The sequence below is a fragment of the Callorhinchus milii genome, unplaced genomic scaffold, assembly GCF_018977255.1.
Source record: "Callorhinchus milii isolate IMCB2004 unplaced genomic scaffold, IMCB_Cmil_1.0 Scaffold15, whole genome shotgun sequence".
NCBI lineage: Eukaryota > Metazoa > Chordata > Chondrichthyes > Chimaeriformes > Callorhinchidae > Callorhinchus > Callorhinchus milii.
Window position 1 is genome coordinate 5318123 of NW_024704756.1, and position 16763 is coordinate 5334885.

Genomic DNA, 16763 nt, shown 5'->3' on the forward strand with positions numbered 1-16763 from the left:
TTCCCCCAACCCCCATGTGGCATGTTCTCAGATTGCCCCATGTGCCCGTTTCTCCATGTTTCGTCCTAACCAGATGTTAATCACATTCACCAGATGTTCACCCTCCTCTGCAGGTTTCTAATCCAGAGCTTTGCAGCTATTGCTAAGCATGGCCACTTCAATGGGATGTTAGTTGAAATTAGTCAAAGTTACAGTTCCGACAACTGGAAATAAACCACTTGACCTATTTGCGTGAATATGGCTCACAGCACTCTGGGGATAAAGGATGGAAGCGGCCAATTTGTGCAAGGCAAATTCCAGACTGCTTTTTATTGAGATTAAAATTATATATTCTAGCGAGGAAATGCATAAAATCAGAGGAATTACTTTTTTTTCAAGCGGAAAATCAAACTTCCTGGAAAAGAGGGTCAAAAAGAGCCCAAGCCATGACAGTCAGTCACCGCAAAGTTGCAAACCATTCCAGGGAAAAAAGCTGTCTAAATTGATTGTCTCGCTTCCGCAGTTGGTCCAACCTTTTGGCTGCTGAGGGTTGGATGCCCTATTTGAGAAACGTCCGTGGGCTGCATAAGCAATATTTTGGGGTTATCCCTTCCAGAAACATAATATAACTGTTTGTGGGACGCTGCTGTGCGCAATTATCTGCCGCGTTTTGCCCACAAAAATATACAGTCAATTCACTTTTCAGTATATTCTGTCCAGCCCTTTGAGATGCCTCAAGGATGTGATAAGGCGCTATATCAACTGCAAGGATTATTACTATTAGCATTATTATAACATTTACAGGTTATGGAGGGAGCGGGTGGGCCAGATGAACTGGAGTTAGGGGTGTCCCGGATGATATCGGCCCAAGGTCCGCCAGTTGAATCCAATACAATGGGATCTAGTATAGGGTAATTTTCTAAACAAGCCAAGAGATAATCAGAATCTCTGTCCATGTCACACAGAGCTCCAGGAGGTACCTGTTAACCCAGACCTTCAGGAGTTTTATTTCAATGATTGAAATCCTACAGTCTGTTTCTACCCAGATGTACAGTGACCTGACAGTAAGGTGTCACATAACACAATTACTTTTGGCACAATTGACATCGCAGGTTGGCTCTGCAGTTAATCTGCGCTGGACAAAAAACAGCAAGCTTCCTCCTTGCAGCTCTGAAGATGTTGCCATTCATATCCTGCTTGACTCACTGACTGAAAGGCCATTCCATCACATGAATCATTAACATCCAATGTACCCGCCATGTGGAATAGCCTTCAAGTGATGCACCAAAGCTCAGCTCACACCTCTGAGTAAGCCATGTCAACAAAGGGGTCCAACAGGTAATAATTCCAAATGGAATCCCTTAGTGAGGAAACCTGCAGTTTACCACACAGACACTCAGAAACTCCACTCCACTCTCATGCAATCTACAGATGGCCACAAAGTCCTCTTATCCTCTGTTACAAAACAAAAGTATGAGACTACGGAGGAGCTGAAACAAGTTGTCAGAGATGCATTTCACCTCATCACTCCATCCATGTTATGCATAGATATCACATCGAACATGGTGACGGATCATTATCTGCCATGAAAATGATGGCGCTCACACCAATCCTCTGGATGTGTGAATATAGTTAAACACTGAAGTGCTGAATACAATTAAATACTTCTAAAAACAATTAGCATTTTTCCACCTGTTTCAGTTGTTGGTCAGTGCACAGTAGAAAAAAAACACATGTGGCACGTTCAGGGTTGGTGTGATGTACATTACGGGTCTCCAGGCATAGAAAAAAGCCACCCTTCAGATTCCTTATCGAGGAATCCCCGAAAAAAATCAGCGCATATTAATAAAAATTTAAATCCAGTAAGTGTACAAAAAAGAGCTGTGTTTTGGGGTTTCACTTTGTGCATTCTATCCTTAAGTAGTAGCAGCATAATATCTGCTTTATTTTACTGGCTATAATAGCAATGCAGGTTATTTATTACCGATAATTTATATTTGTATTAAGCTAAAAAGTAATATAGTGAAGTTAATTACCCTTTACTTAAAACAATGTGAAGTACAAGAATCAATTATTTACCTGTGAACTTTTATCATAATTTACCAGCCACAGTGCAGCCTAAGTTGTACTTGTCTGCCAAGGTCAGTAAATTTACTGATGCTCAGAGAGTTGCCTCAAAAGCACTTACCATTGTCCTCACCTTCATTTCGTGGTGTTATCACGATGCCACTAAATGGTAACTTAACACATAATGTGCTATCCTCATTTCAATAGTAATTTGCCAATATTTGCCAGTCCTGTTGTTAGAGCACTCGCCTTGCAAGTGAGAGACCTGGGTTCGATTCCCAGTAGGGTGAAATGTTGGGCAAGTTTCCTTATTCCACACGCCTCTGTTTACCTAGCAGTAAGTAGGAACCCAGTTGTTCATCGTTTGGCGGACGGATGGCTTTTCCTGGAGTAATAATTCCTTAAAAAAAATAATAATAATGAATTGGTCACTTCAATCCACCACTGTTTGTGGGACACTGCTGTGCGCAATTGGCTGCTGCATTTCGCCCACAAAATATAGTCAATTCACTTCACAGTATGTTCTATGAAGCGCTTTGAGATGTCTCGAAGACGTGATAAAGTGCTATATCAAACACAAGGATTATTATTATTATATAATGCAGTTACTGATTGTCTGAAAGTAGGATTCAATGACTCCTGAATAAGTATTGAATAAAGCCAAACTATTGACTTATGAATATTTATATAATGAAGGGTGGCCGTGGACTAATTTTACAAAGCGGGTTTATTATCTTTAAGCAGCTTTACTTTTTCTATATTTGTATATTTTTCAGCATCTGAGGAAATTAGCTGCAAATAAGCTGTGGTACCAGTCAGTCCATGGAATCGAGAATTGTTATATATGTGGCAGACATCTCAAGGCTAAGAAGTCGTCCCCACCTTTTCTTTCTCTATCCACATATCTCTCTCTTGCTCTCTTCAGTTTGTGTGTTTCGCTCTCTACGTTTATATGCAATATTTAAACAAATAAATAGAAGTAAGCAGTAGAGCTCTGGACCAGAGATGTTCAAACTGGATCTGAATGATATCCTTCTTTCCTCCCGGCTGTAGTTATATAAAAGCTGGATTATGGTGGCTAACCTGAGTCTGAGGGGACTGCAGCTGCCAGACAGACAGTAAGCCAAGTGCTTCTCATTATTGCTGTGCTCTTTATGTCTTGGAACTGACATTTTTCAGAATTAAAACAATATTGTTTGAGGCCTGTTGACAGGCCTGTGCTGCATGTTCGGGAAGCCGGTGCTTGACAGTGTGGGGGCCAAATTTACGGCCTGTTCATAACAGGAGTCGTTAATATAGATTCCAATTGCAAGTAAGGATAATCCTACCTGAATAATTCTTGCCAGTGATAATGATCGTATCATCAGCCTCATTTGCCCTCCAATGTGCTTATTGGTGTAATTAAAAAAAATTGGTATTATTGATTGTTGCAGCTGATTCCGCCTCCTTCAGCGCCACTTGGCTTGATGGAGATGATAGCGAGCTTATTTTACCTGTCACTGTATCATGCGATGGCTGGTAAGTGTTGTCATTCGCCAGGTGGGCACAGTTAGAACCAAATCTTTCCAAGTCTCCTTAACCTGCCCATATTGAAATAGGAACCTTGGCTCAGTTGCAAAAGTAAACATAACAGTGAATGAACTGTTCTCAGTCGACTTTATTTGTTTTTCTTACCGGGATCCTGGCCAACAATCCCCCAGATACGATTGATCATTCACTTCATGACTGTGGGCAAATTGGCTGCCACGTTCTCCTGCAGGAATACACAGCCACTACACTTTACAGCAACTGCTGTGAAGCGCTTTGAGATGTGCTCCTGACCTGATAAGGTGCTATAGAAAATGCTATTATTATTATTAATATCAGTATGATCTCTGATGTTTAATGGTTTAATTAGAATTGGTGTTTTAAAGGTTGACGTTTTTAACCAGTGATAGTCACTGTTTTATGAGATTTGTTCCGAGGATAGTAAATAGGAAGAGGATTGATAAAGTGGAGAAATCCATTTAGTACAGTATTAATCTGCAGCAATTTAATGCTGAACAAATGGATTCAGTCTTGAGTGGTTGCAGAAGAGTGTGCTGGTGGAAGCATGCAATGCAATGAGTGTTCCTCAGGGCTAGGACTGAACCACAAGCCAACAATGCTGGGATGTGATTAATTGGGAAGGGAATGAGATTTATGCACCACATCATGATATCATTGAGTTTAAACACTTCAAAATTTTAGGGAGATTATATCATTCTGATCACTGGACAGTTGGGAGTTGAATGGCACGCTCCTTTCAAACCCAAGTATACGTCCATAACTTTGTCAAGAAAGACTGCCTATGACATTGTCAATCCACCACTACTCAACAGATTCATAAATGTTTACAAGAGGCAACCATTCATTTCCTTAGCCCGGTAATCGGATTTCATCTACACCTGGAAAGACAAGTAGAAAAGATGGGTGGACAAACTGGCTGAAGAGCTTAAGTCAAGAGATCAATCATGCACTTCACTACTGGCACGTTTTGTGTTCCCGAAATCCCGCATCTATCCAGGAATATTGCAGCGGTTTGCCAGGGTGAAGAAAATAATGACGGAGTCAATTTGAGACTTCTCGAAGACGTGATAGGGCGCTATATCAAATGCAAGGATTATTATTATTAATTTTTCATTATTCCTTAACATGACTTCTTAATTAGGAAATCTGAAAAGTCCCCGACGCGTTCTTTGCCCAAATGTTTACCGACCAATATACACTTGCTACACTTCATAGCAATTCCTGCGAAGTGCTTTGAAACAACGTGATATGGTGCAATATCAAATGCAAGTATTATTATTATGTCTACTGATCTATTTTTAGGTTCCCTTGAGTTTGCATGATGTACTACTAGTTCCTGGAAAAAGTCCCCCAAATTGGCCCTCAATAGTAAATTCAATGCTCAAAGGACTTGAGGATGCCTTATTCTTTCTTTAAGTCCACTTTTTACAACCTCAAAGAATGAAGGCTGTACTGTTTGTTCTCTATAAGTCCACAATCGGAGTAGAAGAAGCAAGGACTTCTGAAACTTCAGCCTGAATCTCGGTTTATGGCAGGGTACTTGAGGATTACTGGTGCTACATTTCAATATTCTGTTTCAATCCAATGATCTACACATAACACCAGTGGGAATGATGAGCACAGCTCTTGTGCTTGTGGATTTATCTTTCAGACGCTGTAGTTGCCTGGAACCTGGCTTCACTTGTGCAGACGTTCAAATATAGTTAGCTATCACCCATTGAATCAGGATTATTGGAGCTTGCAGACACTGTGGAAAATATACCACTTGTGTGTTGGGATGTCTGTAGAATTTCTCAAAGTGTTTGCCATCAGCAATTGCCACATTTAAATTCATGAGACAACTATCCCTGGAACAGGTGCCACTGGCTCTATCCTGTTTTTACACAGTTTAGTACCTATGGGAGAAACTTGTGACATTTCTGAACATAATTATGGAGGTGTGCTAATTACTACATCGAAACCCTTGCAAAATGTTGCAGATTTTGCCCCCATTACTATCGTTGCAGAACCAACCCTTGCAGCTGACCTCTGGACTAAGCCCTAAATGTCTGTTCTGAGATGGAAGACAGTGATGAAGGTCACAAGATCACAATATCGATCTGGATGAAGAAAGCCCTTCAGCCCATTTGATCTCATCCTTCTAGAACACCCACCCAACTATCCTCCCATCACAGCGTCAAGCTGATTTTTTAAATGAATGTAGTGTCCTTGCCTGAATCAGCTTTCCTGGCAACCTGTTCTAGGATTTAACAATGATAATAATCCTTGCACTTGATATAGCGCCTTATCACGTCTTCGAGACTTCTCAAAGTACTCCTACTGTAAAATGGAGTGGCTGTGTATTTTGTGGGCAAAATATACAGTCGAAATATACAGTCAAATCACGGCAGCCAATTGCACTCAGCAGTGTCCCAAAAACAATTATGGATTGAGTGACCAAATTATTACTATTTTTTTTAAAAAAGGATTATTACCCCTGGAAAAGCGATCCGCTAGGTCCTGCTAGGTAAATAGGAAACTTGAGAGTAAGGAAACTCACCTGAGGTTTTGCCTTGACTTGGTAAAGAAAAACTTCCTGATGTCTGTCCTGGAATTGTCCTTTATAACTCCAAACCTGGGTCCTCGAAAGCAGAGGATAGTGAAGTCAGGGAATCCACCACTGTCTTGTCACCTTATCATCTCCGCTGTCCTCTTCATTATCAGGTTCAACACTGAATGTATCGCCCATGAAACACAGTAACCATACTGAGAAGCCCATTGAGATATGAAAGATACTATACCAAATGCAAGGATTATTATTATTATCTTCCACCTCACCTTCCATTTTCCAAAATGCCCATCAGCACTTCAGCGAAGCACTCAGGCAATAGTCATAGATGAGGAAATAAAAACATCTGTTAAGATATAATATGTAGCTTTACAAATGAATGAATTGGCACTTTGGGGACTATCTCTGGCAGTTTTGTAACCAAGATTGTGTAAGACTTAGAAAGATTTTATCAGATTCTGGCAGATCTTTCATCCCATTTCCCCACCGTTTATTTGTATCCCTTAATATCCTTACTTTTCACATATCTGTTCTCTGGCTCCTGCCTGGTTATAATACTCATAATATTAGTCCTTGCCTTATCACATTGAAATGTCTCACAGGATTTATGATAAAGTGCAGTGACTGTGTATTTGTAAGCGAACACAGCCGCCAATTTGCACACAGCGGCGTACCACAAAACAGCCATGAAGTGAACGACTAATTTTATTTGAAGGATTGTGGCATCCTTTCAAGGTTACTTATGGATTTATGGCAGTCCTCGCCATGCAGTGTCCAGGAGATCCTATTCCTTTTGGACAGCAATGCCTTTCAACATGCAATATAACATCACAGGGTTTTTTTTTTTGACCCTGGGACAACTACCTTTCCTTTTAGATAAATTCTTCCACAATGTGTAGCTCACCAATATCTGCTGTCCTGGTGACTTTACTTGCGGCTGTCATTTTTGCAGTCTTTTCCTTAACAAGCGTGTGTTCACATCACAGGGGTCAAGTGGCTGTTTTCCAATTGTTAATGGATACATTTGCATAATTTGAACCGACTTTCTATTGGATGCTTTGACTCGCTGCTATAGTAAATTTAAATGCGGTTGATTGGAAAGTGGCATATTTTTGGCTTGGAGGCAAATGAGCTAATTTACTGAAGTGCCTTAATGCTTGATGAGCTGAAAATATACCTGATAATCACTGTACCAGACCACGTAAGAATACAACCATTATGAGGTCTTTGTCATGGTAATCTTGAACGGGATTCATTAATAATAATAAATAATGACCCTTACATTTGATATAAGTGCCTATCTCACCCAGAGGGCAATTCAAAGTGTTTCACAAGGTACACTGTAAAGTGTGGTGGATGTATTTTATAGACCAACGCTGTAGCCAATTTGCGTATAACTATGTTTGTTGCGTATAACAAACAGTCCTGATGTAAATGACCAAATTTATTTTGGGGAGGGGGTGCAGCATACTAGGAGAAACTCCCTTCTCACTTTCAAAAGCATTACAGGATTTTTAATGTCAACTTGAACAGGGCACACAGGACCTTGGTTTAAGTTTTTACCTGAAGTATAGCGCCTCCTTTACAACATCAATCAGGCTGCACTTTGAGCTTGAACCCACAACCTTCTGACTGGCTTTGCCACCAATTGAATCACACTGTAGCTCCACAGTCTGACACTTCATTTTGCTTTGCAATAATAATAATAATAATAATAATCCTTGCATTTGATATAGCGCTTTTCACGTCGGGAGGACGTCCCAAAGCGCTTCACAGAATATACTGTAAAGTGAATTGACTGTATATTTGTGGGCGAACGCGGCAGCTAATTGTGCACAGCAATGTCCCACAAACAGTCGTGGATTGAAAATGACCAATTTATTATTGTTTTTGGTTTTGGAGGGATTATTATTAGGCTCTGTGTGGAGTAAGGAAACTTGCCCAAGGTCTCGCCCTGCCTGGAAATGAACTCAGGTCTCTCACTTGCAAAGCGAGTGCTCTAACCACTGAGCTACAGGACTCCACAAATGATAATGATGTTGGAAAACAAATCCAAAAACCGTGAGCATTTTGAAAATTATTTTTATTAATCCATGCAGAGTTATAAGAATTTGTACATAACCAGGCAGGTAATGTTTTCCTTGCGAGATAAATCGAAGATAAATTGCTTTGGCCCCATCTGAAATGACCATGGTTATGACTTTTTCTGAATGTGCTCATTGAAACAGAAGATGGTAAATTATGGGGTGTGGAACGCCCCAACTTGTAGATTACTTACAGCAATAACAACAACTTGCATTTATAAAGTACACTTCGCATAGGATAATGTCTTGGAGCGCTGCAAATAAAATGTCTTTGGTGTTCTACAGTGCTTCCCTCTCCTGCTTGGAGTCTTTTTTCATTTCCAGGGAAGGACTTTGAACCGGAAGCTCAAGACTTCTGTTAAATAATAATAATCCTTGCGGTTGATATGAAGTCTTATCGCGTCGTTGAGAGGTCTCAGTGCGCTTTACAGGATATAATGTAAAGTGGACTGTATTTTGTGGGCAAAACACATTAAGTATTTAATTATTGTTTTAACACAACTTCACTTTTTGACAAAATAGTATATTTAGTTATTTATTTTAAAAAATATTTGCAGCAACAATGATTGAAAGGATGCCTTACTCTGAGAGCCAGTGTAGACTTGGTGGGCTGAATGGTCTCCTTCTGTGCTGTAAATTTCTATGATTCTAACCAATAGGGGAGAGTACTAATTATAATATTATTCTATGATAATGTTGATAAGTATAATATGCATGCAATATAGGAATACATTAGAACATTTGCTCCTCTTGCTTTATGTATAGTTCTGGTGTTTCGATTTGAGAGTAAACTTTACACAAATTGCATTTATATAACACTTTTCACGTCGGGAGGACGTTCCAAGTCGCTAGACAGTCAAGGATTTGCACCCGAGCTGGGGGTTGGATTCGGGAGGGGTGGGGACCAAGGCTGTTGGGGTCGGAAGATGACCAAAGTATCAGTTAAAGAGGAAGGTCTTGAGACAGACCTTAAAGGAGGCGAGGAAAGGGAGGAGGCGAAGGGACCCTGGGATGGAGTTCCAGAGAGTAGGGCAACAAGGGTGAAGGTCGTTTCAAGTGGTTCAATGGGTTAACACATTTTCATATTTTGTGATTGCCTGCCAAGTTTTTCTGAAGACTGAAATTCCAATAAAGATGAATTGTTTGCCTTAGATTATGTCAGGAGAGGCAATTTGCTAAACATGTTCAATTGTGACAGTGAGGAACTAAACACTTGCTTCATTTTGAGCTTCTGGTTGTTACCCACTTTTGAAACAAGCCAAGCGAGGAAGAAATAAAATTTCACAATTTACATGAATATAGCATCTTTCTCGTCGGGCGGTAGACTTTGAAAACAGTGAATATTACGGAACATTGTGGGATCCAACACATGCCTATCACTAAAAATCACAATCCTATTTCTGCTCAGTCTTTAATAATAACATAACAATCCTTGATTTAAAATAGCCTCGAACCACCTCAAAGCACTTCATGGGAAATTTCTGTAAAGACTGTATATTTGTAAGGAAATCCAGCAGCCAATTTGCACACAGCAATGTTGCATAAATAGACATGAAATGAATGATCAATTTTATCTGGAGGATTGTTAGCCAGGACTTGTGTTTTTGAATAGTGTTATGGGATATTTTAAAGTCCACCTGAACAGGAGTCTGGGCTTAATGAGACCTTTGTGACAGGACGTTCCTTTAAAAAGACTTTGAGCGAAATATTTTTTTTTAGCAACGACAGCACATTAGACCCCCTACATTCACCGTTCACTAATTCTGGCATTTCACTCCACACTTTGCAGAGGAACAAGTCAGCGAGAAGATCATGTTTTAAACATGTGGAACACAATCTTATTTACAACACCCTCCGAAGAATGTGAAACATTCGAACCTTCCCTTTTTAACCTGAGTTCAATTCCAGGCAGGGCAAAACTTTGGGCAAGTTTCCTTACTCCACACGCCTAATAATAATCCCTCCAAAACCAAAAACAATAATAAATTGGTCATTTCAATCTGCGACTGTTTGTGGGACATTGCTGTGCGCAATTGGCTGCCCGCGTTCGCCCACAAATAATACAGTCAATTCACTTTACAGTGTGTTCTGTGAAGCGCTTTGGGACGTCCTCCCGACTTGAAAAGCGCTATATCAAATGCAAGGATTATTATTATTATTATTAATGGAAGTGATCATAAGTGGTCAGTAATTGATGGACCATCTGGAAATTGGCTACAAATGAATACAAAGAACGACCCACGTGTTTTCCAGGCAACTTGGCCGATCACCCTTCTTAAACAGAGAGAACTTTGTCTTTCTACACCCTCCCCAGCATGCGTGCCACCCACCAATTGCACGGCATGACAACCACGCAAATGACACGGCAGCCTCGATAATAATAAGGATATGGCATATAGCCACCCAGAGGTTCACATATACGCCGGCAGTGTGTGTGTCCATGGTGACAGTCGGCACAACAGAAACCCTGCTCGTCCAGCCTGCGATCGACGTAGATTTCGTTCTCTGTCTGCAAAGATACAGAAGCACATTAAATCCTCTCGAGTCAAGGCGTTCATTTATTTTCTTTTTGCTTTGCTTAAGACCTTCAATATACAGAGCAGGGCAGTAGTGTGAATATTATTGGGCAGTACACAGATCTTTTATGACAGTCAGTGGATTTATCTACGCGAGATACTTGTTACAGTGAAACTAGGTAATGTGCGGCGAGAGAAGCATCTCGAAGGGGTAAATCTCATCTAATCATCTTCATTTTTCCTTCAATTTCCCTTGTCCACACAAGCAATAACAGAATACAAGCCAATCTAATTTATATCCGATGTGACAGCCCAGTGTCCTTTATCTATTTTGGAAATGATAGAAAATAACATTATCTGCTGCAAGAATTCATCCATTGCTTCCTACCGGCAATTTAAAAAAAAACTTAAATTTTATTTTCGCTAATCTTTTTATTGATGCGCTTCAAAAGCCAAAATAAGCCACGGTTGCTGATCGGTTTTGTCGGAACTTGGAAGTTAGAGGAAAAAAATAAAAACTTTGTACATAAACAGTCCCAGAGTTTGATGAGCTACTTCTGCCCCACAGTGAAAATATAATACTTATCAGCTTACATCAGAAAGGCTGTCAGAACAAGCAGCTCTGTTTAGAGCATAGACCTGTGGCTGTGCTTCGCTATGAGTAGGAAACAAAAGGACTTCTGCCCCTTCGTTAACTGTAGTTCATTGTTCGGGTTATGAAATCGTTGTAATAACAACAACTATCCTTGCATTTTCTCCATGTCTCCCGCCCGACCTGCCCTACCATCGATGGCCGGGCTTTCAGCCTCTCTACCCACACACTCTGGAACTTCATCTCACGGTCCCTTCGCCTCGCTTCCTCCCTTGCAAGACTGGTCTCAAGACCTTTCACTTTGATCGTGCCTTTGGTCTCCCTCCCACATCTCTGCCTTCCTTCACCCCTACACCACCCCTCCCACATACTACTCGGGCCCCGACATCTGACTGTTCAGCGCTTTGGGACGTGAAAGGCGCTCTATAAATATAATTTTGTTGTTGTTATTGTTAATGCAGCGCCTTATCATGTTGTCAAAATATCTCAAAGAGCTTCACAGGATTTTACTGTAAAGTGCAGTGACTGAGTATTTGGAGGCAAACGCGGCAGCCAATTTGACAAAGCAATGTCCTGCAAACGGTTATGAAGTGAATGAATAATATTATCCGGGGGACTGTTGGCCAGGGCAATGGGAGAAATTCCCTTCTCTGCTATGAAATGAGTATGCATGTGCACCTAATTTTTATTGCAAACAAACATTTTTTTAAAAAGAAAGTCCCTAATTAGTCAGGTTGGAGGCATTTATTAGGTCTTGAAATTGATGTAAAGATAGGTCTCTGGTGCAAATGTATTATCAGCAAGTTTACCCAGTTACAACCTATGGATTTCAAGATCTTGCATCCAGCCCATATCGCAAGGATAGGCACGATGCATTTACATTGCACATTTTTCAACAAATTGCCACGAATATAATTTTTTTTAAAAAAATGATACAAATAGTCTAAGGGCTGTTTTTTTTCCAGCACATCAACTAGAGCTCCCTCTAATTGAACTAAGTTTTGAATTGATTCCGTTCCCGTTCCCAAATGACCCCTTGAAAGTCTAGTAACATCCGAAGAAATTTCAAGGGAGTAGTTTTTAAAATCTGATTAAAGAGCTGGCTGCTAGTATTGTAGTGGTTTAATAGCTCCCAATCGATGCAATGCGTATATATCAGGCTTCACACTGCTTCACTGCCGAAACGATATCTTTTTGCTTCCAACATTATGAACACTCATTATATTGAGTAAATTAACTAGTTTTGGATGAATTTTGGCACTAGCGGGGCCAGGAACATAAAAGGCTTTGTGTGAGGAAATAGACTGCGGGTGATCGAGGGGTAAATTGTGTACAACTGGAGCCTCACACTACTGTACCATCAAGTGAGACTGAGGATAGCTCAGAAACACATGTGATTAGAAAGCGGATTAACTGGCCCAACAACCAGGGATGAGAGAAAAAAAAGAATAAAACCGATTAGATAGTGACCTGAAATTCATTTCACACAACCTGATAAGCAATAAAGCCTCCACATAACTGTTCTAGGAGTGAAGGGGGTTTGAATTAACTTGGTTGATGCGTTTCAATATGATTTCAATCATTATGTTAGAGAAAGAAATGAGAGGGGAGGGAAAGTTTTTTTTAAATTATACTTCTTGTGTCAGCCTGGCTCAGTGGTAGCACTCTCGCCTCTGAGTCAGAAGGCTGTATGTTCAAGTCCCACATCGGGACTTAGAATCACATAGTCTAAGCTAACACTCCAATGCAGTACTTGGTATAGGTTGCATTGTTGGAGGTGCCGTCCTTCTTATGAGACTTTAAACTGTGGTCCCGTCTGCCTGTTCAGGTGGAAGTTAAAGATCCCATGGCACTATTTGAAAAGACCAGGTGTTTTCTCCCATTGTCCTGGCAATAAAATTGGTCATTTATTTCATGGCTGTGCGTAATTGGCTGCTGAGTTTCTCCCAAAAAATACGCAGTCAAATTCATTTTACAGTACATCCTGTGAAGCGTTTTGAGACGTTGAAATGTCGTGTTAATGTGCTATATCAAATGAAAGGATTATTATCTGGTATAGGAGGGGGGGGAGGCTATTAAAAAAGTGAAATCCTAGTGGCTGGATCTTAAATCAGATTTTTAACAATCTGACCATTTAAATTGTAAATTCCTATTTGATTCCTGAAGCCCAAAATGACACTGTGACTTTAGTCTTTCAGGCTGCCAAAAATGTTTCATTCTGCAGGTCTTTATGAGCAGCAAAGGGAATGAGAGAAATGCATTACCCACTGATCATTTGTGTCGCTATCGCTTCATTGTAAAACGTATTTTTTAAGTTTTTTGAGTCCTGATTGGCTCCCGTCAGTGCCTCCACACCTCAGACACTGACAGCATCACCACCTATGGATGCACACTCCACCTTACTAAGCCAGTCTGGAACCTTGTTTGACCCTCAACTATCCTTTCTACACCACATCTGTGCCATGACCCGCTCTGCCTTCCCCCACCTCTGCAACATTGCCCGGCTCCACCACTGTCTCACACCGCAGGCCACCGAAACCCTCATACATGCATTCATAACATTAAGGCTCGACTATGCAAACTCCTTGCTTGTCGGCCTCCCCAACTCCTCCCGCCATAGGCTGCAGATCATCCAGAACTCTGCAGCCCGTGTCCTCTCCCACGCCAGGCTCCATGACCCTATCACCCCCATCCTGGCCCGATTACATTGGCTTCCCATCACACAGAGGATACAGTTCAAGATCCTGGTCCTCACTTCCATGGTCTGCTCCTCCCTACCTCTGCGACCTCCTAACCCCCTCCGATCCTGCCTCCCTGGCCCCACCATTGGCGGGCGGGCCTTCAACCACTCTGCCCCCACCCTCTGGAACTCCATCCCGCTGTCCCTCCACCTCGTCCCCTCCCTTGCCGCCTTCAAGACCCATCTCAAAATCCTCCTCTTCAACCATGCTTTCGATCACCCTGCTTCCCCAACCGTTATCCATCCTCCCCGATCCCAACCTGCAGCTCGGGTCCGATGCTCTGACTGTCCAGCACCTTTGACTCCCGACGTGAAAGACGCTATACAAATGTAATTTTGTTGTTATGCTATGTGTACCTCTGTCATTGAACACAGATTTATGATTTTACACGACCTCAACAGATTGTTGCTGTTTTGTTTTAAACAGCTTGTTAGAAAATCAACACTAATTATTTTTTAAGGTGCCACAAGGGACTTACGTAGTCATGAATGTCACGAGCTGGACGCTTCCTGTTCGTTTGGGACTTGAGCTCGGTCGCATGTTCGTTCTCTCCAGCAACTTCTTGCGGATCTCCAAAATCATAGAATTCTGTGTCTGTAAAGAACGTACAACACAGAGTCAAAACCTGAAAGGGCTTCTTTATATCTAGTAGACTCAAAATTATACTTGGCATATGGTTTTCCTATTCAATGGTCTAATTCCTACTGCATGTGTTCCGAGTGTTTAAAATGCCTTTAGCTAGCAACTAAATAGAAATCAATTCAAATGTTGCACGGGGACCAAATGAGGATTGACAGCAGACCATATTGTACATTTCTGGTTTGTTGACCTTAAACCTTTGTGGATAGAAATTTCTGTTCTTTTTTTACAACAAGAACGTGGGAATTTACAGAGCTGGAAAAGACCATTATGCTGATCCCAAACTTTTTCAATTAAACAAATTGGGCTTCACTTCATCTCTCATACGCCTCAATTTGATTTATTTGCCAAACAACTCTCTAATTCCCTGTTGAGTGCCTCCCAGCGTCGTCTAATCCACACGTTCACTGCTCTGTGTGAGGTAGCTCAATCTAACCTGTTCTGTTCTCTTCTGAGTTTGAGTCCGTGTCTTCTTGCTCCAATTAGTAATGTACTAAACATGATTAGGGATGAGGTCACCTATACTCTTAAAGATCTTGAATGCTTCAATAGGATCGCCATATTTCCCTTCTCCAGTGTCAAGACTCCCAGTTTCTGTAGCCTCTCCTTCTTTAGCGTGCTTAGCAATCTACTAATCTGAACAGGGTGTGCTTTCATCATTATGAAAGCATGTTCATGTTAAAATTTGTGTTGCTGTGCAGAAATCTATGGATTTAATCCATTTTTGTTGTTTGACTTATTGACAGTTTCATTTCCAATTAAATTGGATGCACCATGGCTTGAATATCCGACGAATGGATTGAAGGAACAGTGTTTGTGCAGTGAAGGACATCCCACAAATTACTTTTGTGGACAAATGAAATCCATAAGCTGACACTCATTCATTTATGATCAATGCAGCTTTGATGCACATGTTCAGCATATTCGTTCTAAGTTTATGAAAATGATTTGTGGTTTTCAATACCTAATCCTTTGTGTTAAGCCTTAGCAATCAAATTGATTACCTCGATGGTCCTTGGCTCAATATTCATTGAAACTTTTTGTGGAAGTATGTAATTATCAACAGATATATCGTTACTAAGCTCAAGCCTGGTAAACTGCAGTCAAACAAAATGTATTTGTCTTTTGTCATGTCCCAAGTTTCCAGTCTGCCGGATGTGGGGAATATGGGTCAGCTAGGAATATTCTCATTTAGACGTTTCTTCTGCATTTTGATAAACAGAAATGCGACAAAGCTTGCCGCATTATGCTGCAATCTTGTCAATCTTCAAATGTCTTTGCTATGATTGTCTGAATAAATGAGATCTCCAAATCTGCTTGTCATCCCATGAAGAAACCAAATATTTTTGGACTTAATATTTTCGTCAGAAAAAATAAGTTGTTTAAAACAAGCTTAATAAACATGAGAAAGAAATCAGAACATGAGATGAGCAGAATTATTTTATTCCTGATTACAGTTTATGTATTATGTATGTAGTATTTATCGTAAATCAATGAAGCTGCTCCTGATATTGGACTTGTTTTAGGAATAATAATTAATCTTTGTATTTGATATAGTGCCTGTCACTTCACGAGGACATCTCAAAGTGCTTCAACAGGATGTACTGTAAAGGGGGTGACTGCATTTTGTGGGCAAAGGTGGCAATCAATTTGCACACCGAAGTGTCTCACAAACAGCCACAGATTGAGTGACAAATTTTTAATTGGGGGATCGTTGTCCAGGAGACTGGGAAAAAAAAACACCTCTTTCTGAACAGTACCGTGGGATCTTTAACAACCACCTGAATAGAAAGACGAGACCTCAGTTTAACATCTCATCCGAAAGACGCGATCTCCGACCATGCAGAGGTCACCTATACCCTATGCAGACCATAGTAATGTCAGGCTGGATGGTATGAGTTCCGAGACCCAACGTGGGGCTTGCACCACAACCTTCTGACTCAGACGTGAGAGTTCTACCAACTGAGCCAGACTGACACACGTGGTGCAACAACAATAGCAACAACAACTTGGATTTATACAGCACGCCTCACGCAGTGTAGCGTCCCA

General features: G+C 40.9%; 1 protein-coding gene across 1 annotated transcript in view; it reads right to left on the reverse strand.

The window, feature by feature from the left end:
• Window positions 1-10525: 10525 nt before the first annotated feature.
• Window positions 10526-16763, reverse strand: part of tnmd (tenomodulin) — a 39030-nt gene continuing 32792 nt past the window's right edge. Inside the window, exons 6-7 of the mRNA XM_007894541.2 lie at window positions 14554-14669; window positions 10526-10735 (exon numbers count right to left, since the gene is read on the reverse strand). Coding sequence (XP_007892732.1) covers window positions 10526-10735; window positions 14554-14669 — 326 coding nt within the window. The remainder of the gene's footprint in view (window positions 10736-14553; window positions 14670-16763) is intronic.